The 24,914-nt window shown below is 44.5% G+C and overlaps 2 protein-coding genes across 2 annotated transcripts in view; one reads left to right on the plus strand and one right to left on the minus strand.

The window, feature by feature from the left end:
• Positions 1 to 5,374, minus strand: part of PIDD1 (p53-induced death domain protein 1) — a 37,284-nt gene extending 31,910 nt beyond the window's left edge. Inside the window, exons 1-2 of the mRNA XM_077287813.1 lie at positions 5,148 to 5,374; positions 621 to 954 (exon numbers count right to left, since the gene is read on the minus strand). Of these exons, the coding sequence (XP_077143928.1) occupies positions 621 to 879 (259 nt within the window). The 5' untranslated portion in view covers positions 880 to 954; positions 5,148 to 5,374. The remainder of the gene's footprint in view (positions 1 to 620; positions 955 to 5,147) is intronic.
• A 2,723-nt stretch (positions 5,375 to 8,097) lies between these two features.
• RPLP2 (ribosomal protein lateral stalk subunit P2) lies at positions 8,098 to 20,676 on the plus strand. Its single transcript, XM_077287815.1, has 5 exons — positions 8,098 to 8,256; positions 14,011 to 14,134; positions 15,285 to 15,333; positions 19,231 to 19,326; positions 20,564 to 20,676. Exons 2-5 carry the CDS (start codon positions 14,012 to 14,014, stop codon positions 20,638 to 20,640), a joined length of 345 nt encoding a protein of 114 aa, XP_077143930.1. The 5' UTR covers positions 8,098 to 8,256; position 14,011; the 3' UTR covers positions 20,641 to 20,676.
• The last annotated feature ends 4,238 nt before the right edge of the window (positions 20,677 to 24,914 follow it).

Below are 24,914 nucleotides of genomic sequence, written 5' to 3' on the forward strand. Positions count from 1 at the left end.
TATCCACAAATTCTCCAATCTTTTGTTCTCATCGGTTTTACAACCCGTGGATCCACAGCAGATGAACGACGATTCAAAAACGCATTAAATCATGGATCAGGTTAGCGCAACCTGATAAAAAAATTATTTAGTTGTTTGTCAGATAAGACCCTAATTGCGCTACTTTCTCCCTAATGTTTTAACTTATTAGCAAAAAACAGAATTGCGGAAAATAATTAGTACATTTTTTGGCAAATATAGAAAACCAAAGCTAATCTTGGAGGCAGCAGCATTTCTGTATAAAGCGAGTCTTCCTATATGTACGGCTTATGCGGATCTGACACATACAGCGTGCTAAGTACCATGAGATATGGAGATATTCAAGCAAGGCTCTACTGCAGTTTCTAAATGTTTGGAAGCCAAGTATCCGACGTAAATGAATTTACATCTAGATTGTATCGACGAACCCACGGCTCAGATCATATGCTGTGCTGCAAATTTGGAGCACAATTTGAGGACAGTGCGACTTACGCTTGCAAGATGGCTGCATCGTTGGCCACCTGGGGTCTACTAGAAGCAAATATTTATGATGTACATGCAATGTGATGGGTAAAAGTAATAATTTTACGAGAATATTTTACCTTTCAGGACCAGAGATCTGAGACAGCTGAACCTTGGAAGATCAGCCACCGCTGATGTTATCATTGCATCATTGCTGCTAAGTCGGAGAAATTCCACCTCCACCAGGTCACTTGTCGGATTCTCTGTCACCTGCAGGAACCTCTCACATCCATCCAGGTAAACATCGAGGATGAGTCTGTTGCCAGCGATATGTGGCATTGGAGAGGCTGGTTCCTCTGTGCTGGCTCCCTCCCACTGGGGGTCCAGAAGATGCTCCATCTCTCATTGTCTAAGTGTGGCAACACCGGCATGTCACAGCTCGCCCAGCGCGGAGGAGACGTCGGCTATACCAAGCTGTTATGAAGAAGGAGAATGAAGTGTGATGATCAACTGAACTGAAAATGTAAAAAAATTATTGTATACATATATACACTGCTCAAAACTCAAAAAAATAAAGGGAACACTTAAACAACAGAAAATAACTGCAAGTAAATCAAACTTCTGTGAAATCAAACTGTCCACTTAGGGAGCAACACTGATTGACAATCAATTTCACATGCTGTTGTGCAAATGGAATAGACAACAGATGGAAATTATTGGCAATTATCAAGACACCCTCACTAAAGGAGTGGTTCTGCAGGTGGGGACCACAGACCACATCACAGTACCAATGCTTTCTGGCTGATGTTTTGGTCACTTTTGAATGTTGGCTGTGCTTTCACACTCGTGGTAGCATGAGACAGACTCTACAACCCACATAAGTGGCTCAGGTAGTGCAGCTCATCCAGGATGGCACATCAATGCGAGCTGTGGCAAGAAGGTTTGCTGTGTCTGTCAGCGTAGTGTCCAGAGGCTGGAGGCGCTACCAGGACACAGGCCAGTACACCAGGAGACTTGGAGGGGGCCGTAGGAAGTCAACAACCCAGCAGCAGGACCGCTACCTCAGCCTTTATGCAAGGAGGAACAGGAGGGGCACTGCCAGAGCCCTGCAAAATGACCTCCAGCAGGCAACAAATGTGCATGTGTCTGCACAAATGGTTAGACACCGACTCCATGAGGATGGTCTGAGTGCCCGACGTCCACAGATGGGGGTTGTGCTCACAGTCCAACACCATGTAGGACGCTTGGCATTTACCACAGAACACCAGGATTGGCAAATTCACCACTGGCACCCTGTGCTCTTCACAGATGAAAGCAGGTTCACACTGAGCACATGTGACAGACGTGACAGAGTCTGGAGACGCCGTGGAGAGCGATCTGCTGCCTGCAACATCCTTCAGCATGACCGGTTTGGCAGTGGGTCAGTAATGGTGTGGGGTGGCAATTCTTTGGAGGGCCGCACAGCCCTCCATGTGCTCGCCAGAGGTAGCCTGACTGCCATTAGGTACCAATATGAGATCCTCAGACCCCTTGTGAGACCATATGCTGGTGCGGTTTGCCCTGGGTTCCTCCTGATGCAGGACAATGTCAGACCTCATGTTGCTGGAATGTGTCAGCAGTTCCTGCAAGATGAAGGCATTGAAGCTATGGACTGGCCCGCCCGTTCCCCAGACCTGAATCCGATTGAACACATCTGGGACATCATGTCTCGCACCATCCACCAACGTCACGTTGCACCACAGACTGTCCAGGAGTTGGCAGATGCTTTAGTACAGGTCTGAGAGGAGATCCCTCAGGAGACCATCTACCGCCTCATCAGGAGCATGCCCAGGGGTTGTAGGGAGGTCATACAGGCACGTGGAGGTCACACACACTTCTGAGGATCATTTCCTTGTTTTGAGGCATTTCCACTGAAGTTGGACCAGCCTGTAATTTGATTTTCCACTTTGATTTTGAGTATCATTCCAACTCCAGGTCCCCATTGGTTAATAAATTTGATTTCCATTGATGATGTTTGTGTGATTTTATTGTCAGTACATTCAACTTTGTACAGAACAAAGTATTCAATGAGAATATTTAATTCATTCAGATCTAGGATGTGTTATTTGAGTGTTCCCTTTAATTTTTTGAGCAGTGTATATAAAAAAAATCATAAAATTCATTTTAGGAATAAAATAAACACAAAGCATCACAACCACATAAAAAGTAGTTTTTCAGGTCGAAAATTATTATTTTCAAAAAAGTGTATTTTTAATTTTAGGTGTCCAAAAATAGAGTTATAATGAGGGCTTTTTTTATACCTACTTCCCATTACACAGAGTATTCTTACTATCCAAGGTTAAGGGGGTTATCCGGTTTAAGAACACCCTTGTTATGATTTGCAGTTTGATTTATAAAAACATTGTATTCTTTATTCACCCTCCCCGGGTCCAACACAGAATATGAACTACTGCTCCCCATGTCTTTTATTGTCTGCTGACATCACATCAACAGCGCTGCAGTCAACCACTAAGCTTTGCGATTCTATCCACTGATTGGCTGCAGAGCTATTGTCATGAATGCAGCGCTGCAGACAAAAGAAGACACTGGGAGCAGCGGCGGAGACTCAGCACTTTACCCTGGAAGGTTGAGGTAAGGAGCAGTTTGTTGACCGTGCTTCTGCACGGCCTAAACATACTACCATGGCCTTCATCATCACCGGACTTGTCTTCCATAAAGCACATCTGGGATGTTATTGGAATTGTAATTGCACAGGGAGCTGCCAGCAGTGGATCTTGATGATTTACCCAAGTGCATTCAGTGCGGCAGAAGATTCCTCAGACGACCATCACTAACCTAATTGACAGCAGCCAATGCTGTAAGTGCGGGGATTTCTGTGTGTAGTGCTCATACTCGATACTGAATACATCGAGATGTTTTGAACATTTATTTTATATCTCTTTCATCATTTAAGCATCAGTAACAAGTGTATCCATGCTGTGATTCCTATTATTCCATGACTTTACTTTGCAATTTCGTTGGCTGTAAGCCATAATCATCAACATTAACAGAAATAAACACTTGAAATAGTTTGTAATGGCTCTATGTAATATATGAGTTTCACTTTTTGTATTGAAGAACTGAAATAAATTAACTTTTTGATGATATTCCAATTTTTATGAGAAGCACCTGTATTTATTTATTTACTTATATACAGTACATATACATACATATACATAGAAGTTTGAAAAGAAGCGTCAATCAGTTTTTTGCAACTGAGAAAAGTTGACCAAACTATGATGGTAAAACTGACGTACTGATCAAAAATTCAAGATCCATTGACAGTCTGATCAAAAACACTGAAGAAACAAGCACCATTTTATGCATATAAGAAAAATCACTGATGTATGATGAAGCCATACCATGCACATACCATTATTGTGCTCCATTTAGAGGAACAGACTAATAGACTTCATGTGTAAGGCAGATCTATTGCATTACTAATGGAAATGGAAGCGTAAGGGCCACATTGATTATGTGTCCGTCTGGGTCTCTTTATGTGTCAGTTTTTGGAACAGAAATAAAAGCCTATCACATAACAGAACCTAGACGGACCACATAATAGTGAAGAGAGTCCTTCTGCTTCAGTTTCCATCAGTAAAGCAACAGATCCATTCTGCACCTGCAACCAGCATGACTGTTCCCTAAGGGATGGTTCACACTAGTGTATAAAAAAACGTTCCCATCCTCATCCAGGACAGTAGGACTATTCTGATTTGTATGCTAGTATGAGCGAACCCTAAACTGTCCAAACAGAAAGTGTGAACAAAGCCTTATTTTTCAGACAGTTCTGATTCTTATAAATCATAAAATGCAAAAACTTTTCATAATCCAATTATCCAAACCGATCTTGCTACGGGTTTTGTATATGTAATGTGGCCCATAAAGGCATACTTACCTAAGGAGTGGTGCCTGGTGAGATAATTGTCAGATCTTAAGGCCTGTTTATGTACAGTAATGCAAACCGTCTAATAGAAAAGATGATTAATATGACCATTCGGTCCCCATAGAGGTCGGAAATCGTCGGCAGCACATTCCCTGTTTACACGAGGAAATGCTGCCAATGACAATTATATTTTAAGGTGCGTAAAAGACCTCGATCGCTGACTGCTGCAGTTTTTGCACTAGCTCGTGATTCGGAATGAGTGCTTGTGCAGACAATTTACCAATACAAAGGGTCTTTTCTTACATAAATGGGTCATGGCGTCAATGAACGGGGTATATTGGTAAATTAATAAGATGCTGCCTTTGTCTGTACATAGTGATTCAAGTATATAGTGCCAAGTGCTGCTCATATAAGAGGGTGGTGGCCCACCGGAGGATTCTACTGTTCTCCTGTGGGCCAGTCTAAGCCTGGATACTCCTCTTATATTGTTTATAAAGACCACAATATGGAGCCATCTTAATAAACAAACCTTCTTCCGCTATAGTCCATAAGCTCAGCCCTTGGGGTGCAGACTTTACCACAATACATAGTAAGGAATGAGTATGATCCTACACGTACTTGCAATTTGCACTACTACAACAAATCCCCTTTTTACATATTACAGCAATTAATACATATACATTACTGGCGGTGCGGCTACAGATATAAATGGAGTGAACTGCACAATAGTTCCAGTACTCACAAAGTGAAGCTGCTGATGTCCGGCGTGACTCACTGAAGGCGTCCTTTGTTCTTCATTGATGCAGTCTCGCATGCAGATTAGCAGGGGGTCACATATTTTTCTGCAACAATTAAGGGTTAAATGAACCATTTTGCGCACATTTCAGGATCTCTGTTGGTGATCTGTATGTTTCAGTAGAGTCACTTTTTTTTAAACTTCCTGGTTACATGAGGCTTGGGTGACGAAATGTGGGCAGGAGCACAACCGCTGCCTCCACCCTTCCCAGATCCCAGGAGGGGGGTGCAGACAGCATACCCACAGCATTGGTGATCACACTGACACAGTTAGGCCTTGTTCACACCTGCATTTTGGAATCTGTGTGCAATGAATCCAAATGAAGTAAGAAAAGGGAAAAAAATAGAGTTTCTGTTTTGAAATGGCTCTATTGGAAAAAAAAACATTAAAATACACAAAACTTTGGTATGCAATTGTTATTCGTTTGGATCCGTTTTTGTATGTTTTTTCGTTCTAGTTTTCTGGGCATGCACATGGCTTAAAAACGGATTAAGCAGATTTTTACAAGTCCTTACGGTTGCTCATAGCAGGTCAATTCTGTTAATGGGAACCCGTCAGGTGCCCGGCTCTGCTTGATTGACAGGTCTCTTCCTATGTGGGTATAGAAAGGTTGGTCATGGTGCCCTGACTCCCCTCCAATGGATAATGTCAGGAAAAAGGATAGGTCAGATGACTTTTAGCATGCCCAATCCTTTAGTTCCCTGCAGGGACAAACCGCTGAGGTCGTAAGATAGGGGTCAGGATTCACAAAATGGGGGACTAGCCTGATTGATTGGGGACTAGCCTGACCGGGAGATGTAAGAGGGAGCGATTCACTTGCATAGACCGAGCTCCCATCATTATTATTAATTAGCTTTGGTATTATTAAATTAGACAAAATCCCTATAGATTGCAATCATGGTAACAAGTAAATTACACAGATCCCAGGACACTGCAGAAGCGCACATTAATTACACTTGTGTGAAAGGCTAAGCATATGTCTCCCTTTCCCATTCTTTAGCACTAAACATCAACCCGAGTACATTGTTGTTTTTTTTATTTTTTTAAACTGTCTATTTTTGAAAGATTTTCCTTTTTCTCGTACAAATAACATCATAAACATAAGTATAGTTGTAGCAAAATTATGCAAATCAATGCAAAACCCGAGTACATTGTTTATTATGTAAACCTTATAAACATTTACAAACTGTATCATCATTTTGATAGGGATGGCAATGTTTCTCATACTGGAAACAATTGGAAATCCATTTTTTTTCTGTCGACTGGTGACTCAAAGAAATTAAAAAAAAGGGCCATGCACGTGTTTTTTTTTTCTCGGACATACTCTGTCGGAGGAAAAAAACACAGCATGCGCAATTTGCATCCGGTATTCGGCTCACACGTGGTCGTGAAAGTGCGTAGGAAACAAAAGACTGCACTCAGATGACATCTGAGTGCAGTCCGATTTCTGCAAACTGACGCAATGGAGAACGGAAAGATTTTTTTCTCCATCTTCACTTCATCTGAGAGATTCTGATCAGTGTGATTGGCATAATAAGCCCGATTCTCTCGAATGAGGGAATATATGTCTGTCTGCACCTGCCCTATTAGTGACAGAAGAAAAGTCTAAATGTAAACCAATTAAGAAGAGGTGTAAGGTAAGACAAAAGTGTCTAAAATGTTCCAGATTTATCACCGTGTATGAAACCATATATTTGGCGATTTTGAAAGGTGTCCATATGCCTCTTGCGACTTCCCCTATACATATGATTATGTGTTCTCTACGGGGAGAGTGGAGTAAGCTGCTGGCAAATTATCTGACTGCAGGAAAAGAGGATTGGCTGATTAAAGGGAATCTGTTTGGGCATTTTGAGTCTGGGCATTCAGGTCAGAGAAAGTTGAATAAAATATGATATCTATGATCAGATGTCTTATTCCAGAGAAATCCATTGTGTTCTTAATATGTAAATGAGCTGTTAAGATCTTTTGGTCGGACATAGATCTCCCTGAGAATCCACCTTTGGGACTTTTTTTTAATGTAAGGTGGCATTATCAGAGTGAGATATGTAGATCAGGATAGCAGACTGTCAGTCATTACGTCTCACTCTGGTAAAAGCCCCCCCTTTCATTTAAAATAAAACACGCTCTGGAGGCAGATTCTGTGGAGATCTATGTCCGGCCCATAGATCTTAACAGAACATTTACGTATTAGGAACAATGTGGATTTCTCTGGAATAAAAGATCGGATCACAGCTATCAAGGTATCATTGTATTCAGCTTCCTATGACCTGTATGCCTATATAGACGGCCTAAGAGAGTTGATCCTACTGACAGATTCTCTTTAAACTCAAACTATCCTATATTTATTCCTCCTGACATTATCTTCATGGTTTAGTCGGGAGATTTCTTTAAACTTTGGACCGACTTCGGCACGATTGGTTGACTTGTGCCTAATGTTTATGGGGGCATTAATGCTGTGAAGAAATTAGGCATGTTAGTAAATCTGTCCCCATATTCAGACAAACTAAGCCATCAGTGCAGCCCTACTTATCTATTAATATGGATGTGACATATTGTGATATTTTGTCACTAAAAGACAAAAACATGTTAAGGCCTCATTCAGAAGTCAGTGATTTTTTTAAATTTTTTTTTTTAAAGTTCTGGTTTTGTAACGTTTGAAAAGAGCCCCCCACCTGAGGTGACTCCATAAAGTTATAGAAAGGACTAGCAGCCACATACTGTGCCCAGCTCTGCTACTTGTGGAATAGTCTCCGGAAGGCAATGTATACCACAGCATAGGCAAGCAGGAAATAAAGGGACATTAGCCCTACCTACGGGGACTAGGCCTGAGAAGCGCTGCTCCTACTACTGCTAGTACTGTACTGCGCCTGCGCAGCAATATGAGTGTAGCAAGATGGCGCAGTGTCCCATGATGCATTTCTCCTCAGCCGCGGCCGGATCTTCCTGTGTGTAGCCCCGCCCCTTTGAGCGGCCTTTCCCCTCCCGGCCTCCACAGAGGAAGCACGCGCGGAGCTCTGTCCTTCTCCTGCCCGAGCGCTGAACGGTGAATTGTGAAGTAAGTGGCGGAGCCAGAGCTGCCGGTAATGGCGGGAACAGGTGTTAGAGAGGGGGAGGTGCTCGGTACTGAACCCCCCCCTGCTCCCTCCATGGTCTCGTCCATGTGGCTGTGACCGACACGTGGATGTAGCAGAGGCCCGGGCAGCACACTCCTCTCTGCTGCACTGATCAGTACAGTAGGGGGGCACTTACTTAGTAACCGCTCTGCAGTATGGGTAATTGTAACTTTCAGCCTGTGCTGGCCCATCTGGTACCATGGCGGTCCGGGCAGTGCCTGCGTATTCTGTACTGGCAGGGAATGATGGCGTCTGGGTGGGGGACTGTGACCGGCGGGCTGAGGAGCGGTAAGGTCAGGGACCACCGGGCTGCACTTACAGATCATAAGCAGAATATTTGTGTCCGGGGGTTTCTAAAAATCCTTTCATCACACACACTGTCAGGATTCTCGGTCATGTGACCGCTACTGTGTGATTTGCATACTCCTGGCCACATCCAGACTAGACGTGCGTGGCCTCACTCAGTTCAAGTGTGTTGAGGAAGGCTGGACACATCTAGTCGGAAGTATGTATATCGCATATGTGTGGTCACATGACCTCCTGGCAATGGGAGAGTGCAGTCATGTAGCCTAAGGCTGAACAGCCCCTTTAAATGCCACTGGCAATCTGATCATGCCATTTATTTGCACACCCATCAGTCCTCTGCGATGCGATTGCAGGAGGCTGATGAGTTGCCATGGCAGCCCGTGGTCTGCTGAAAGCTTCCCGTTTCCTCCTTCCTGGTAAGCCCGACCACAAGTTTGGCTTCATGAGCGGCAGCCTTTAGTACAAGCAATCAGGAACACAGGTGCAAGTCCTCTACTGTGGCTGAAAAATAAAGGGGGAAAAAAGTTTTGAAAAACAAAAATCTTGTATCGCCCCTCATCCCAGTCACATTACCCTAGGAAAAAAATAAATAAATGTAAGTGTATTCGACCCTGCCCCATAGATAAGTCCGATCTATACAAAAAGGAAAATAATTAAACTCTTATGGTAAATGCTGTAAAATAATAATAATTTTTATTTATATAGCGCCAACATATTCCGCAGCACTTTACAATTAAGCGGGGACATGTACAAACAATAAATTCGGTACGAGTTAAGACAATTTAAACAGTGACATTAGGAGTGAGGTCCCTGCTCACAAGCTTACAATCTACAAGGAAATGGGGGACACAATAGGTGAAAAGTGCTTGTTATTTCAGGTCTGGCAATTATAATACGTAGGGATTTTCATACAAAGCTGCATGATCCGGTCATCAGCCCGTGTGGTTAAGTGCAATAGTCAAGTATCAAGTGCAGTTATCGTGTGCATGGAGGGTGTGGAGACAGATGAATAGTAGGGTGCAGATTCAGAGTAATATTTGGAAGGAGGGAACAGGGCAAAGTTAGTTTACTGAGTAGTTGATGTGGTAGGCTTGTTTGAAGAGATGGGTTTTTAAAGCGCACTTGAATAGGTCGGGGCTAGGTATCAGTCTGATCGTCTGGGGAAGTGCATTCCAGAGAGATGGCGCAGCTCAAGAGAAGTCTTGGAGACGGAGGTGTGAGGTTCGGATTATGGGGGATGTTAGTCTTAGGTCATGTGTAGGGCGATAGAGATGAGAGAGGAGATATAAGGCGGTGCAGAACTGTGCTTTGTGGGTGAGAGATGAGTTTATACTGGACCCTGTAGCGAATGGGTAGCCAGTGTAATGACTGGCACAAGATGGAGGCATCGGTGAAGCGGTTAGACAGAAATATGACCCTGGCTGCCTCATTCAAGATGGATTGGAGAGGAGAAAGTTTGGTAAGAGGGAGACCGATTAGAAGAGAGTTGCAGTAGTCCAGACGAGAATGAATAAGAGTGACAGTAAGAGTCTTAGCAGTTTCAAAGGTGAGAAAAGGTCAGATTCTGGAGATGTTTTTAAGATGCAGGTGACAAGAGCGAGTGAGTGATCGGATATAGGGAGTAAAGGAGAGTTCGGTGTCGAATATGACCCCAAGACAGCGGGCATGCTGCTTGGGAGTTATGGTTGAACCCTCCATGGTAATTTCGATGTTGGGTAGAGAGAGGTTAGTAGAAGGGAGAAACACAAGAAGTTCCGTTTTGGAGAGATTTAGTTTCAGATAGAGGGAGGACATGATGTTAGAGACAGCAGACAGACAATACTTGGTATTTTGAATTAGGGTAGGGGTGATGACAGGGGAAGAAGTGTATAATTGGGTGTCATCAGCATAGAGATGATACTGGAACCCAAATTTGCTGATTGTTTGTCCAGTAGGGGCAGTGCATAGAGAGTAGAGGAGGGGGGCCTAGGACTGAGCCCTGCGGAACCCCGATAGTAAGGGGATGAGGAGAGGAAGAGGAGCCGGCAAAAGATACACTGAAGGAGCGGTAGGAGGAGAACCAGGAGAGGGCTGTGTCCTTGAGGCCTATGGAGCGGAGCATAGTGAGAAGGAGCTGGTGATCCACAGTGTCAAATGCGGCAGATAGATCCAGGAGAATCAGCAGAGAGCAATGACCTTTAGATTTAGCTGTTATTAGATCATTAGAGACTTTAGTGAGGGCAGTTTCAGTGGCATGTAAAGAGCGGAAACCAGATTGTAAGGGGTCGAGAAGAGAGTTATCCGAGAGATAGCGGATTAGACGGGAGTGGACCAAGCGTTCCAGGAGTTTAGAGATGAAGGAAAGGTTAGAGGCAGGTCTGTAGTTAGCAGTGCAGTTCTGGTCCAGGGATGGCTTTTTAAGTAAAGGGGTAATGATGGCATGTTTAAATGAGGAGGGAAAGATACCCGAAGAAAGAGAGAGGTTAAATATTTTAGTCAGGTGAGTGGTGACCACTGGTGAGAGAGACAGCAGGAGATGTGAAGGGTCACTGTTGCAGGTTGTAGGCCGAGCAGAAGTGAGGAGCTTGGAGACTTCTTCTTCTGAAACAGGCTCAAAGATGTCTAGTGAGCTTGAGGTGTGGCAGGGAAAGAGGATCCAGGCACTGAGGAGATTGGGCTGAGATATCCTGATGATGTGGTTGATTTTTTTTTTCTAGGAAATAAGTGGCCAGATCCTCACCACTGAGATTGGTGATGGGGGGGCCTGTACTTTAGGTTTCAGGAGGAAGTTTAAGGTTTCAAAAAGTCGCTTTGGGTTGTTTGATAGTGAGGTGATGAGGGTGGTGAAGTAGGATTGTTTGGCCAGAGAAAGGGCAGAGTTATAGGTTTTGAGCATGAACTTATAGTGGATGAAGTCTTCTGCTAAGAGATTTTCTCCACTGCCGCTCTGCGCACCTTGAGCTGAAGAAAGCGTGTTTGCATTGTGTGCCAGGGCTGCCGTTGTCTGTGTCTGGTCTTTCTGCGTGTAGAATGTGCTGCTTCATCTAGGGCATTCTTCAGTGTAATATTGAAGTGTGACAATGCTAAGTCTGGACAGGAGAGGGAGGAGATGGGGCTAAAGATTTGTGGAGGTTGTCCATAAGCTGCTGGGTATTAATGGTACGTGTATTCCGATAAGTGTGCTAAGTGGGGGTGTCCTGGGTAAGGAGACAATTCTTGACAGAGAAGGAAAGAAGGTTGTGGTCCGAGAGCGGGAGAGGGGAGTTAGTAAAGTCGTGCAGCGATCTGGGACGGGAGAAACCAGGTCCAGAGTATTCCCGTCCCCATGCGTAGGAGAATTAATGAACTGTGAGAGGCTGAATGAACAAGTTAAAGAAGATGGGAGGCAGATTGGGAGAGGGGGTCATTGATGGGGATGTTAAAGTCTCCCATGATGAGGGTGGAGATGTCACAGGATAGAAGGTGAGTAAGCCAGGTGGCCTAGAAACAGGTGGGAGGAGCCTGGAGGGCTATAAACAACCGCCACCCGCAAGGAGAAGGGCTTAGAGTCTGACGGCGTGGATTTCAAAGGAAGGAAACGCAAGTGAGGGAACCGGGGGGATGACCTGGAAAGCACAAAGGAGCAAACCAACACCTCCACCCTGTCTGTTCTCAGGTCTGGTGGTATGTGAAAATTTCAGCCCACCAAACGAGAGAGCGGCAGCGGCGGGGGTGTCTGAGTGCTGGATCCAGGTTTCTTTAATAGTCAGAAGGTTAAGGGAATTAGAGAGGAAAAGATCGTGAATGTAAGTTAGTTTGTTACACACAGACCGAGCATTCCAGAGAGCACAGTGGAAAGCGATAGGAGAGGGCATGCGCTGAATGTTAATAAGATTAGCAGGGTTTCTATATGCAGCTGGAGGAGAGTAATTTATGCTGGTGGAGGGAGGCCCAGGGTTGGGGGAGATGTCTCCTGCAACTAGTAGAAGGAGAAAAAACAGAAAGAGCAGGTGGTGGGATGATTTGTATGAACGTTTTGAGTGCTGCATGGAGGGAGTGGCTGGTTTGGAGTGGGTAAGAAATGTCAGTAGAGCCTCAGAGTTATACATGGGTGAGGGGAGAAGGGAGGGGTGGATATAGAGAGAGTGCCCAGAAAATATAAATCCAAAAGCTAAAATGTATTTGATTGCTGCACGTCACCAAAGAAATGCAATAGAAAGGAATAAAATCTGCCAATTTGTCATCTTGGTGTGCAAAAAAGCCTTAACACCGCTTCAACTACAGAAATAAGAGTTACAGGTCTGAGAAAATAGCAAAATAAACCAATGTGTTTATTTTTAATACACAGTTCTGAATTTCATTTTCCACTTAGCGCCATTCCAGCATTTTTCTTTTTCCCAGAGCTGGAGTGGTGCTACTAATGTGTGGCCCCTGCATTTAGCCTTGTACCTACCAGCCGCACCCTCTGCTGTTGTCCGCACCACTCCGGTCGTTCTGCAGCAGTTTGTCACGTGCCGGATCACTGCGGTGTTTGCTGGAGGTCACTGTTCACTGCCAGTCTGAGATCCTCCATCTCTTTGAGCACTTGTGCCCGCTACCTCTGTGTTGCAGGTTTATTTTTACCTTTTATATAAAGCACCACTCCGGCGGTTTCTTAAATTGCTGCACTGTAGTCATGCGTTACATAAAATGGGTACAACATACCTGCAAGTTTGTTTACATCACAGTCATGCTGGTGGGGCTAAACATGCTACCAGTCATTTTTACCACCGCCCATTAAAAATAAAATCCAAAAACCAATGATGGAATTGCAGTTTTTTCGCCATGTCACTGCACTTGTAATTTTTTCCCGCTACATTATATTGTAAAGTTAATCGTGTTCTTCAAATCTACAACCTGTCCTGAAAAATGCAAGCTACAGAAAGCTGTTGACGGAGATGTCAAATGGATGTGGCTCCTAAGAGAAGGGGAGAAACAAAAAAAACGAAGGTGTAAAAATGAAAATTGGCCTCAGCGGGAAGGGGCTACCTCCTTTCTAATGTTTAAAAACAAGTTGCAAAAGGCATCATGAGTCCAGGCTAAGGGTGGTGACACTTTAGTGCCATTAGTGGATCTCCGCTGCAGTGCTAGGCGCCCGTCACTAGGTGTCTCCATTCTGTCGGCCTGTGTACAGGTGAATTACAGAGCATTTCCATTCTAGGCAGGCAAATCTTTGCCCAATAGCAGGAGGACAGGGCACGGCGTATGGAGCGGCGAAGGAGACCACCACGTGCCCGAGCTGCTGCAGCCCCTTGAATTAGCTGATTATGGTGGTGGTGTGGGTCAAATTGCCTGTTTGAGCTTTTTGAAGGATAATCTTTAATAAACACCCAGAGATAGATTAGGGCTATGCTGTAACTTCTGTCTTAAGTTTTCCATCTTCTTTTAAACAGAATGCGTTACGTAGCTTCATATCTTTTGGCCTTGCTCGGCGGTAATGACAACCCCTCCATCAATGACCTAAAGAAGATCCTGGAAAGTGTGGGCATTGAATTGGACAAGGAGCGCGCAGAAAAGGTATGAACACTTCATGTACCTTGCTGCACAAAGCTTAATAAAGGGGAAACCTGTAACACCCCATCTTTTCTACACTGGTTGAGCAGGTATATACTAGGGATGTATCGCTCATTGGTCACATTGACAAATGTTATTTGCTGATTATTCTTGCATTGCAAAGCTCAGTGCGCTACTCTCCAATTTTGTTAGTGGGCATTATGTCTGCAAACAGCCTCTCGCATAAATGTGCTCAATGGACACATTGGGATTGTGTTGGTTTTTTTCTGGCCCATAGACATTGGGTACACACTGCGTTTGAGTCCACTGTTCAGTGCATACACAAAAAGGTATCCACCAGAGAGTCAGGATGGATGTGTTGTGGAGGGAGAAACATACTTATACCACGTAATATGCATTTATTTCAGAGCCCCTCTATGTAGAACAGTGCAGTCTGCTCCTCTTTCCTATAAATTAAAACAAACCGTATATCTGCCACACAGCTGTAAAGAACACCCTTTTAACCTCTATCTCAAGAATGGGGCCCACAGGAGTGTTACAGTATATGTCATGGAAAACCTGCCAACAGAAATCTGCGAGAAGCATGCCATCGTATTTGCTGTATCTTCGGTACTTATGGCAGAAGTTAGTGGTTTCCTCGAATAGAAGAACCCCGTCTCAATCATGGTTTACCCCCAAGTAAAATGACCGCTATACTTGCCTCTTGTGGCGTTCATGCGGTGTTAGCACTGGCACTCCTGGAGATTGCGGTATCAGATATTATGTCACACTGTTCTTGCAGCCAAACTATTCTCCTCTCCTCCTGACAAAACTGACCCTGGGAGGAAGTCACAGCTACAACCGGTGTCAGATTTATCCGAAGGTGAGAGTGACGCGGACACTGACAAGCTGCAGGGATTAGAGTCCCGGAGAGCCGGTGCTGCAGTCACGGTGCCGACACTAGAGGCGAGTGCAGTATAGCATCTTTTCTTCCATCTCTGTATGGCAGCATTCCCCTTATTCCTGCCAGATCATTCTATAAGGCCTGTACGCACTGACCATATCCAAACAGTGTGGCCAATATCGGCCTGTAGGGCTGCATCAATTTTAGCTGCTTTCTCCATTTTATTAGACACAATCAGAATTTGCTGTAATGTTTTCTTTCTCTTGATAGGTCGTCAGTGAACTTAAGGGCAAGAAAATCGATGATGTGATAGCCCAGGGTAAGAATGCTTCTTATAAATGGGGTCTAATATAAGCATGATGCTCTCCGCCCATTATTGATCCACTGTGTGATTTATATAGGTATAACGTCTGTGTGCGGTCAGGGAGAGTTGTGCTTTTGGGAGCCTTCTCCTGACATCTGGCACCGGTATGCTGTTGATGAGCGGTCCATCCTAATACCTGGAGGTTGCTTCTGTACCTGCTGGGTTTCGCTTGTGGACCAGATAAACTTAGAGAAGCTTTTTCAAGAAATGAGTTTTGTTTCCACTCTCATTTATACGAGCTTCTCTGGACACGTTCTTGTCTGATACTGTAGTATGAGGAGACCTGAGCGCTGAATTGTCTTTCTTGTATTTTCCTGGTGCATTATTTAATCTGTTGAGTGCACAGGGCTGTCACAGTGTAGAGGGATCATCTTTATTCTCATTTGCACAAGGAAACACTAGAAGCGATGGGATGAAACTGAATTTGAGGAGACACAGATTAGATATTAGAAAAAACTTTTTGACAGTGAGGATGATCAGTGAGTGGAACAGGCTGCCACGAGAGGTGGTGAGTTCTCCTTCAATGGAAGTCTTCAAACAGAGGCTGGACGGACATCTGTCTGAGATGGTTTAGTGAATCCTGGATTGAGCAGGGGGCTTGACAGGATGACCCTGGAGGTCCCTCCAACTCTACCATTCCATGATTCTATGAACACTTTAAAGTTCCTTGCTTCCCGTATAAACACTGGACTCTGCACTTTTCACATCCATAGGAATTAAGATGGTCTCCCTGGCAGTTTTCTGCCCCATCCACTTATCAGCAAGCTCTGATATCAGATACTTTATTGCTTGCACATAAGTTGAAGGAGTCAGGACAGCATAGAGGCAGTCAATATTAAAGGGGTTTTCCTCTACTATTCTATCAGTAATCTAACCTAAGGGTACTGTCACACTCTGCAACTTTCCAACGATCACGACCAGCGATACGACCTGGCCGTGATCGTTGGAAAGTCGTTGTGTGGTTGCTGGAGAGCTGTCACACAGACCGCTCTCCAGCGACCAACGATGCCGAAGGCCTCGGGTAACCAGGGTAAACATCGGGTTACTAAGCGCGGCCCTGCGCTTAGTAACCCGATGTTTACCCTGGTTACAAGCGAACGCATCGTTGGATCGGTGTCACACACACCGATCCAACGATGACAGCGGGAGATCCAGCGACGAAAGAAAGTTCCAAACGATCTGCTACGACGTACGATTCTCAGCGGGGTCCCTGATCGCTGCTGCGTGTCAGACACTGCGATATCGTATGGATATCGCTGGAACGTCACGGATCGTACCGTCGTAGCGATAAAAGTGCCACTGTGTGACAGTACCCTTAGGATGGGTCATGCCTATCAGATCTTGGGGGTGAGGTCCGGCACCGTCACTGATCAGCTGTTATTACCTCCGATGGTGACGGCACCATACAATTTTTTGTTTTTCCCCAAACTAATATTTGTAATGAAGTGAAATTAAAACCAAAAAACATTCCCCCTCCACAGATTGTGTGCTGGTTATTTTGCTATGTGAGACGTCCTCTGCAACAGGGCCAGAAATTTGGTGGAAATAGTTTGTTTTTTTTTTTTTCATTGAGGTTTTTATATTGCACATATATTTTTTATTTCCCGCCAAAGTGTCAGAAATTATGAGCTGACTTTAGAACACTGTAATAATTGAACACTAGAATAAAGCGGATTGTAAACTACTGTAAAAATATATGTAGTTAATGCATGCAACGGGCACAGATGCACAGGGAATAGCTCAGGAATATAAGCTTTGTTGTATTTTTCTGGTGGTGCCCTTAAAAAAATCCCTGTAAGTAGGAACTGTTGGATCTGTGGTCGTCCCACGTTGGTTCAGTTGTGCTGTTACAAGGATAAAGATACACAAGGGAAATGTCTTGTTTGCTGTCCCGAGAAATGTCCTGTTACCAGAGCACCCCCTTGGGCATTGAGCATGTAGAAAAAATGGGCAGAAATGTCGTCATTTTTCTTTGGAAATGAACAGTACGTGCGGTATTTAGCTTTGCATGAGGGTTTATTTCAGGACACAATGGCAAGCGAATCATGTCCATATCACTTACACTTGGGGAAAGGGGACACTTGGTGTGTGCATTGCGTGTTTAACCCCTCAACACCCCATAACTGATCTGTCATGGAGCGGGCTCAGGAGCTGAACTCACTCAATGCATGGTAGATGATGGGTAAATGAAATGACGCAGATGTCTGCAAGGATGGAGCCGAGCTCTGCTCTCTGCTGACCACCATTCAGATGCTGATGTCAGTCTCTGACAGCGGCATTTATATTTGCCGGTGCTCTTGCACACGGGCCTCCATCTGCTCCCCACAGTATGATCGTGGGGAACCAACTGACGGCCCCATTAATGCCACCTAGTGGTTTTTCATGGTGAGACTGGGACTTACATTATATACTGCAGTCAGACTGTCGCAGGTTCAAGACTAAAACAAATCCAAAGCATAACATTAAAAAAACCCTCTTTCTACCATTAAAAATAAAAATGTACAAAAGTAACGTTATCACGATGTCCACAAGTGCAATCTATCAAAATGTAACATTACATCAATCGCTTTTTGCAACATTTTTAGGGTACATTTTATGGTAAATTTTAAAGGTGTCCTTCAAAACTACAACTCGTCCAACAAAATAACAAGCCCTCATACAGTGATGTCAACAGAAAATTACTGTTATGCCTCCTGGAAGAGGGAGAGTACAGTACCAAGATGCAAAAAAAAAATGAAAAGTTGGCCAGGCTAAAAGGGTTCTTGTCACCAGATCTCACAATATGAGCTCTTTAGTTATTACATAGATCTCTTGGTGATGAGGCTGATATATTTACTTTAAAAGTCATGTCAAAAAGCTTGTCCTAATGAAAATTATACATTCTTTAGAAGAGTCGATGTATTAAACAAAATGGCACATGAGACCAGGTGTATGCCGTCTGACAGCTGCAGCTTGTACTGAGCAGTGTGAGATCTCAGCGGAGATGAGGGACACTGATCAGCTGTCCATTGAGCTAGGTAAACTGAGATTGAGCTACACTTTCATAAAGGATTATACAACCTCTCTGATGTGTAATTTCAAAGTAATACACCGCGCATCATCAGTTTTTAGAACTGCATAATGTGTGAATTCTGCATTGTGACATCTGGTAACAGTACTGTTTTAAGGGCTAATGGCTATATTATGCACAGTATAATAAAATTCCTTTAATCCGGCTTCACAAGACCCTCATAAGTGCTGAATTATTCGACAGTCATGGTTTAATTTCTCTAAATCTGTCACTTCTAAACTGCTAGTGTTCTGCAAGTCTACAGATAATACTATTTAAAAGTGAGCAAAACACTTGAAGTTTGAGTTTATAAAGTTTTTATTTTTTACTGAATGTTCCCATCTGTTTTCTGTGGGTTCCATGTTAGATAGCGCATCGATCTCAGGACTTATCTGGGTTCATGTTGTAGTATCAGCATTTCAGTGACTTTCCAAGAATAGAATTGATAAGGAAAATCTTTAGCTTTTTTCGGCTCCTCATTTTTTCGTGTTCTGGGTAGTTTACCTCCTTTACATAATGCCTGCTGTAAGCCTCACTGAATATAGCTGCTATTACAGTTACTGATGTAACCTTTCACATCATTTCTAGGTCAAGGATACAAAGCTGTTCAGCTCACGCCTCGATAATGTTCCTAAGGCACAGAGTTTTCTGGGAAGGCTCTCTTGGGACCTCTGTTCTCGGAGCTTTGGATGCCAGGCTTTATGTAATGCTGTTCAGTAAAAGGAAGATTTGTTCTCATCGATAGGACATGTCCTTATGATATTCAATGTTCATGTTTTTGTTTTGTCTTTTTATCCCTGTAGGTAACACCAAATTGGCAAGTATGCCCGCCGGAGGAGCCGTTGCTGTAGCCGCCTCTGGATCAGCCGCCCCTGCTGCTGGAGGATCTGCTGCACCAGGTAATGTTTACCAAGTGGGAAAGTCTTAGCCATATATAATACCAGAAAAGGGGAAAAATGTGAATCTCCCCACTCTTGACATGCCAGTCATGGCTTATCACTCTCTGTTGCATAGTTTGGTCACAGAAGAAACTTGTGAGAGTAGATTATAGGGGGTAATTCCACATTTATCTACTCAGAACATGAGGTACATGAATCAGCTTCTTAATACGGCATAACAGGAAGTCTGAAAGACCTTTTTACCAGAGAGAAAGTGAAACCAAAGTACAACAAGTATATGCATTACATTCACCTAGGCATATAACAGTAACAACATCTACTGTCAGAAAAGTGTAAACTCCTCCTGCACACAAATAAGTCTGTATCTGTTGCATATCTGCCAACACTCAACAAGGAGAAACATTACCCATTTTGGCGAAATCCATGATGGATCCAAAGCAAAATCTGCTTGTGGACCTAAAGAGGTTCTGATCCAGAAATACGGTTTACTAATGCAGGTATCTTTGTCTACACCTCAGTAGAGGAACTGTGCTCGTGTTTTTTCACAAAACCAATAGATTTGTCAATTTTTTTTTTTTATTTTTTTTTTAACGAAAGCCCCCATTGGACTTCAGTGTGTAATTGAGAAGTGGTAGACTAGGACTCGCAATGTCTTGACTCTCCATAAAAAATGCGCAATGGATATAGATTAAACGTGACCGGTCACCAAACAATGGGATCTTGGAAGCAATCCCTTATCAAAGTTCTAGGTGATGGGAAAAGTAAATTAATTTGTTGACTAGTTTGAGAAGTATACAGTATGGTCCAGAGCCATCTTATCGTGTGTATTATACTGGGGAAATAGAAGCCACCCCCCATGGGGAGTTTCATTTACCCATCATCGTTAATCGGACAGAAATCTAATGTGACTTGCGTTGCTTTTACTTGCCGTTCTCCTGGATCTGTAGTCTATAAGGGCACATCTATGCGGTGGAGAGGCGATAAAGGGGCGTTCAGGTGTAACATAGCCCGGTCTTACCTGCCATTCCATGTATAAACTTGTGTAATGTTTGCTCTCGTTCATCAGTATTATACGGAGAGCTTCCATGGCAGTAACTCGCTCTCATGACCTTGTTTTCAATGGCCTAGATAGTAATAACAGTTGTTATACATATGTCATGTCATTATGGAGGAGACTGCAGAGATCATAGTTACGCATGTGATTACTCAATGTCTTAATGTCACCACTGTTTTTCAGCTGAAGAGAAGAAGGAAGAAAAGAAAGAAGAGTCTGAGGAGTCTGACGAGGACATGGGATTCGGCCTCTTTGATTAGAATTTGCGGCAGACTAAATAAAATAGCTTTATTTAAGCGGTGCTGATTTTCTGGAAACTGGTGTGGACATGTACTCCTCCCTGGCCAGTGGTTGGTGGGTCATATAGCTTTCCTTTTATACTATATGTAGAGAATAGAGGTGATCTGAATGGATTTGCAGGACCTAGTACATCAGTCAGCAATCTGTGGCTGCTGGCCAGGAGCTGTCATACCCGCCTGTGGCTCGGCTCATCTTTTGATTAGCCGACCTGACATCATTGGTGTAGCGTAATGCACATGTGACTTTGCATCAGCCCAGCTAATCAAAAGTCTACAGAACAAATAGGATTTGATCTACTATCGGTTCAGATGTTTGTGTAATTGAAGACGCTGAGCGATGCCTTAGGACTGACCCAATATCAAATCTATCAAAGGTGAATGCTGGGTATTAATGGATTGTACAATTCTCAGACGTGATGACAATTGCGACAATCTCATTCATGTGAAAGGAGCTTCTAGAAATCCATACACTCCATAGAAAGTTTCGCCTTCATTGTTTATTACGCTTTGCTTATATAGTGCCATCATGTTTCACGGCACTGTACATACATTATCATTGCCCCCATTGGGGCTCACAATCCAAATTAAATCTGTATGTCTTTGGAGTGTGGGAGAACAAACAAACTCCTTGCAGATGTTGTCGTTGATGGGCTTTGAACCCAGGACTGAGTGCTGCATGACTACAGTGCTAACCACTGAGCCACCGTGCTGCCCAGCTTATAAATGGACTAAATTTCCAATAGCAGCTGTTACTGTGTGACGATGCTGTGTTTTTATAAGATTATCAGTAGTGGACTAGTTGTCTTGTGCCATCTAGTCTTGCTCTGTGTGACCCTGCCTCCACCCAATTGGCAGCTTTCTGTGTCCGCTATACACAGGCAGAGAGTAGTCAATCAGTGATGTGGGTGAGATTATACAGGGCTCAGCGTTCAGAGAATTGCTAGATCTGCAGCAGAGAAAACAGTGATTTTATCAAAACTGCAGCAAGCAGTCCAGTAAGTGACACATGGCAGGAATCGGTCTCTTGGCCCCTTTGCCATGCTGCTCATATTACATAGCAAAATCCTGCTGACAAATTCCCTTAAGGAAAGCATTTTTAAGACTGATATTTTACGTACCAGTCAATAATGTAGGATTGTCCAGCTCCAGGAAAAATGTATTCCTTTAAAATGATTATTATTGATAAACCCCTTAAAAAAAAAAAAAAATGGTCACAAACGGCATTTATTGTCACCAGACCCTAGGGGGGCTCAGTCTTGAGCCAAGAGTCCACTGGAGTAGGGGGTGCTGAACTAATAGGGGCTTCATTAATTTTGTGCACATAAATTGCAGGGTTTTTTCTTATTTCTAGCTTTTTGGTGTAAAGGACCTGATCAATATTTTTCCCTAAAGTCACATCTCTATTGCTCAGGATTACAGATTCCCTATAGGACGAAAATGGTGCCGCACAAAGCATTGTTGCATGCGGCATATGACTATGCTTTCATAGGGAAACATTGAGGTCATGGTTGTGATCGTGCGCAGGGAAAATAGCCTCCCAATAACTAAAACCCTAGAATTATCGGGTTAACGCTGGCATTGTTGTCTGTGTTTTCTCACCTGAGTCAAGTGATCTGCTGTGCAGTCATTAGTCCAAAGTGAAATTTAACATCAAGATTGGCTTTTCCCAAGTCCTTGGATATGAGACAGAGTCCTGTATCTCGGCATCGGCTGAACAAGCATAAAACTAGGTATAAACTATGGCCAAATGTGTGTGAGCAAATATAGGCAGATGGCTCCTAGCAGGGGTAATTATCAGCGCACTCCTGGCCAGGTACGACCTGGTGATCCTGGTTACATTAACGACTGCTGTGCAAGAGTGATCTAATGTAATTCAGAATAATTGTTACCCAGGACACACCGGAGGCCTCTTCGTTGGCACCATCTTTGTATCAGAAAGCAGTCCGCACATACCCAAGACCAGGCGAGCAGCGCGGCACTGACCTACATGTTCTGCTTACTGCACAGCCTGTCCACCACACATTGTCACTGTGGGACATTTCCTTCACTTGGCAAACAGGCTGTCTGCATGGTCAGCAAGTTCTAGCTGCAGAGAAACAAAAGTATTAATGGGTTATATTAACACATTTGAAGTGGTAGTTTTGCCTAATGCAAATTTTTCAGCAAGTACTGCAGCTTGCCAGGGTGTGTAATATTTCTGCTTTGGATCACCTGGTGAGGTGGATCTTCCAATGTCCAGGCGGGCACACAGGTCACGAGCATCTGTGCAGAAAGCAGGTGAGACACGCGGGATACCAGGAAGTAGAAGCACAGGTGACTAGGAAGCAGGTAGCAGAGGTACAGGAGGCCGCAGCCAGACAGTTGGCCAGGAAGCAGGTAGCAGAGGTACATGAGGCCGCAGGTAGCAGAGGTACTGGAGGCCGCAGCCAGACAGGTGGCCGGGAAGCAGGTAGCAGTGGTACTGGAGGCTGCAGCCAGACAGGTGACTGGGAAGCAGGTAGCAGAGGTACAGGAGGCCACAGCCAGACAGGTAGCAGAGGTACTGGAGGCCGCAGGTAGCAGAGGTACTGGAGGCCGCAGCCAGACAGGTGGCCGGGAAGCAGGTAGCAGAGGTACAGGAGGCCGCAGCCAGACAGGTGACTGGTAAGCAGGTAGCAGAGGTACAGGAGGCCGCAGCCAGACAGGTGACTGGGAAGCAGCAGAGGTACAGGAGGCTGCAGGCATACAGGTAGCGGAGGTACTGGAGGCCGCAGCCAGGCAGGTGACTGGGAAGCAGATAGCAGAGGTACAGGAGGCCGCAGCCAGGCAGGTGACTGGGAAGCAGGTAGCAGAGGTACAGGAGGCCAGGTAGCAGAGGTACAGGAGGCCGCAGCCAGGCAGGTAGCAGAGGTACAGGAGGCCGCAGCCAGGCAGGTAGCAGAGGTACAGGAGGCCGCAGCCAGATAGGTGGCCAGGTAGCAGAGGTACAGGAGGCCGCAGCCAGACAGGTAGCAGAGGTACTGGAGGCCGCAGCCAGACAGGTCACTGGGAAGCAGGTAGCAGAGCTACTGGAGACCGCAAGTAGACAGGAGACTAAAAGGGGAAGCTGCAGTGCTTGATGAAAACGTTCACTGGGCATCCCATTTAATAACAGAAAAATGTTGGACTTGTAGCAAACTACTAGGGGCTGTTCCATCTAATTAAATGGGTAAAATGTCAAAAACAAAGCAACATTGCAGTTTACCACTTATTAAAAAACTAGATAAAGGCCTGATGCGATCGGGAGGGTGGTAATGTCACGATGGGGGCAGGCTTTGTAACGTTGAGAACCCCCCCATGTGCTCACCCACCTATCCACACTCTCTTTCCCCATGTGCTGACTTCTCCCGTCTGTGCTCTGTTCTTTGACCTGTCTACTCCTGTGTCTGACCGTGTACAGAACATACCACAGCTCCTGGGCAGGGGAGGAAGCAAAAGACAATACTGACATTATAGCAGGAAATTGCAGAGGATACATGTTCTGAGGTAAAATATTGTTTAAAAACAGTCAGTGAAATATTTTACCTCACAAAATGAATCCACTGTGATCCCCTGCTGTAATGTCAGTATTGACTTTTGCTTCCTCCCCTGCCCAGGAGATGTGGTATGCTCCGTACACGGTCAGACACAGACAATTATTAAAATGAACTTTTGTTCGTGGGAAAACCCCTTTAATGTGACCGGCTTCCTCTGCTTGTAGACACGTCGTGCATCTGCCGCCAGTATCATCTGGATGATTCACTGCGCGGAATTCGTGCAGGTGCAGTAAATCAGACCGCCGCCATCTCTGTGCAGACAGATAGCGGCGGTCACATAAAAACTGTGTGTGTGTGTGTGTGTGTCGCGCCACGGTGTTCTGCCATTGGTATCGCGCAAGAGGCTGGTACAACCAGCAGTTTCCATATTGAGACACCCATCACTTGGGTGTCCCAATTTGGCAGTTGGTGAACTTCCGCTGCTTGGAATTCTGGGATCCGGACACATCTGGACGGAATAGGATGTGAAAACATTACAAGGTAAGTATATATTAGATCCTCTCCTTTTATCACTAGCTCTATAGTTTACAGCTCATTACCCAGGTTACTGACCACCTCAGAGCTGGAAAGGAGCGTGTGCTCTGAAGCTGGATCCTTCCTGCTCTTCCTTCATGCTCCTGTGCTGCATCAAAGAGAGGGCAGTTGTCAATCTTCACGAGCCCGCGGCTAGCTGGAGGGCTA

This window comes from Ranitomeya variabilis, chromosome 2 (genome assembly GCF_051348905.1).
Source record: "Ranitomeya variabilis isolate aRanVar5 chromosome 2, aRanVar5.hap1, whole genome shotgun sequence".
Lineage (NCBI taxonomy): Eukaryota > Metazoa > Chordata > Amphibia > Anura > Dendrobatidae > Ranitomeya > Ranitomeya variabilis.

Coding starts and splice junctions, on each gene's coding strand:
- RPLP2 (XM_077287815.1), top strand. CDS start 14,012: ATGCGTTACGTAGCTTCATATCTTTTGGCCTTGCTCGGCGGTAATGAC. Junction 14,135..15,284: donor ACAAGGAGCGCGCAGAAAAG/GTATGAACACTT, acceptor TTCTCTTGATAG/GTCGTCAGTGAACTTAAGGG. Junction 19,327..20,563: donor TGGAGGATCTGCTGCACCAG/GTAATGTTTACC, acceptor ACTGTTTTTCAG/CTGAAGAGAAGAAGGAAGAA.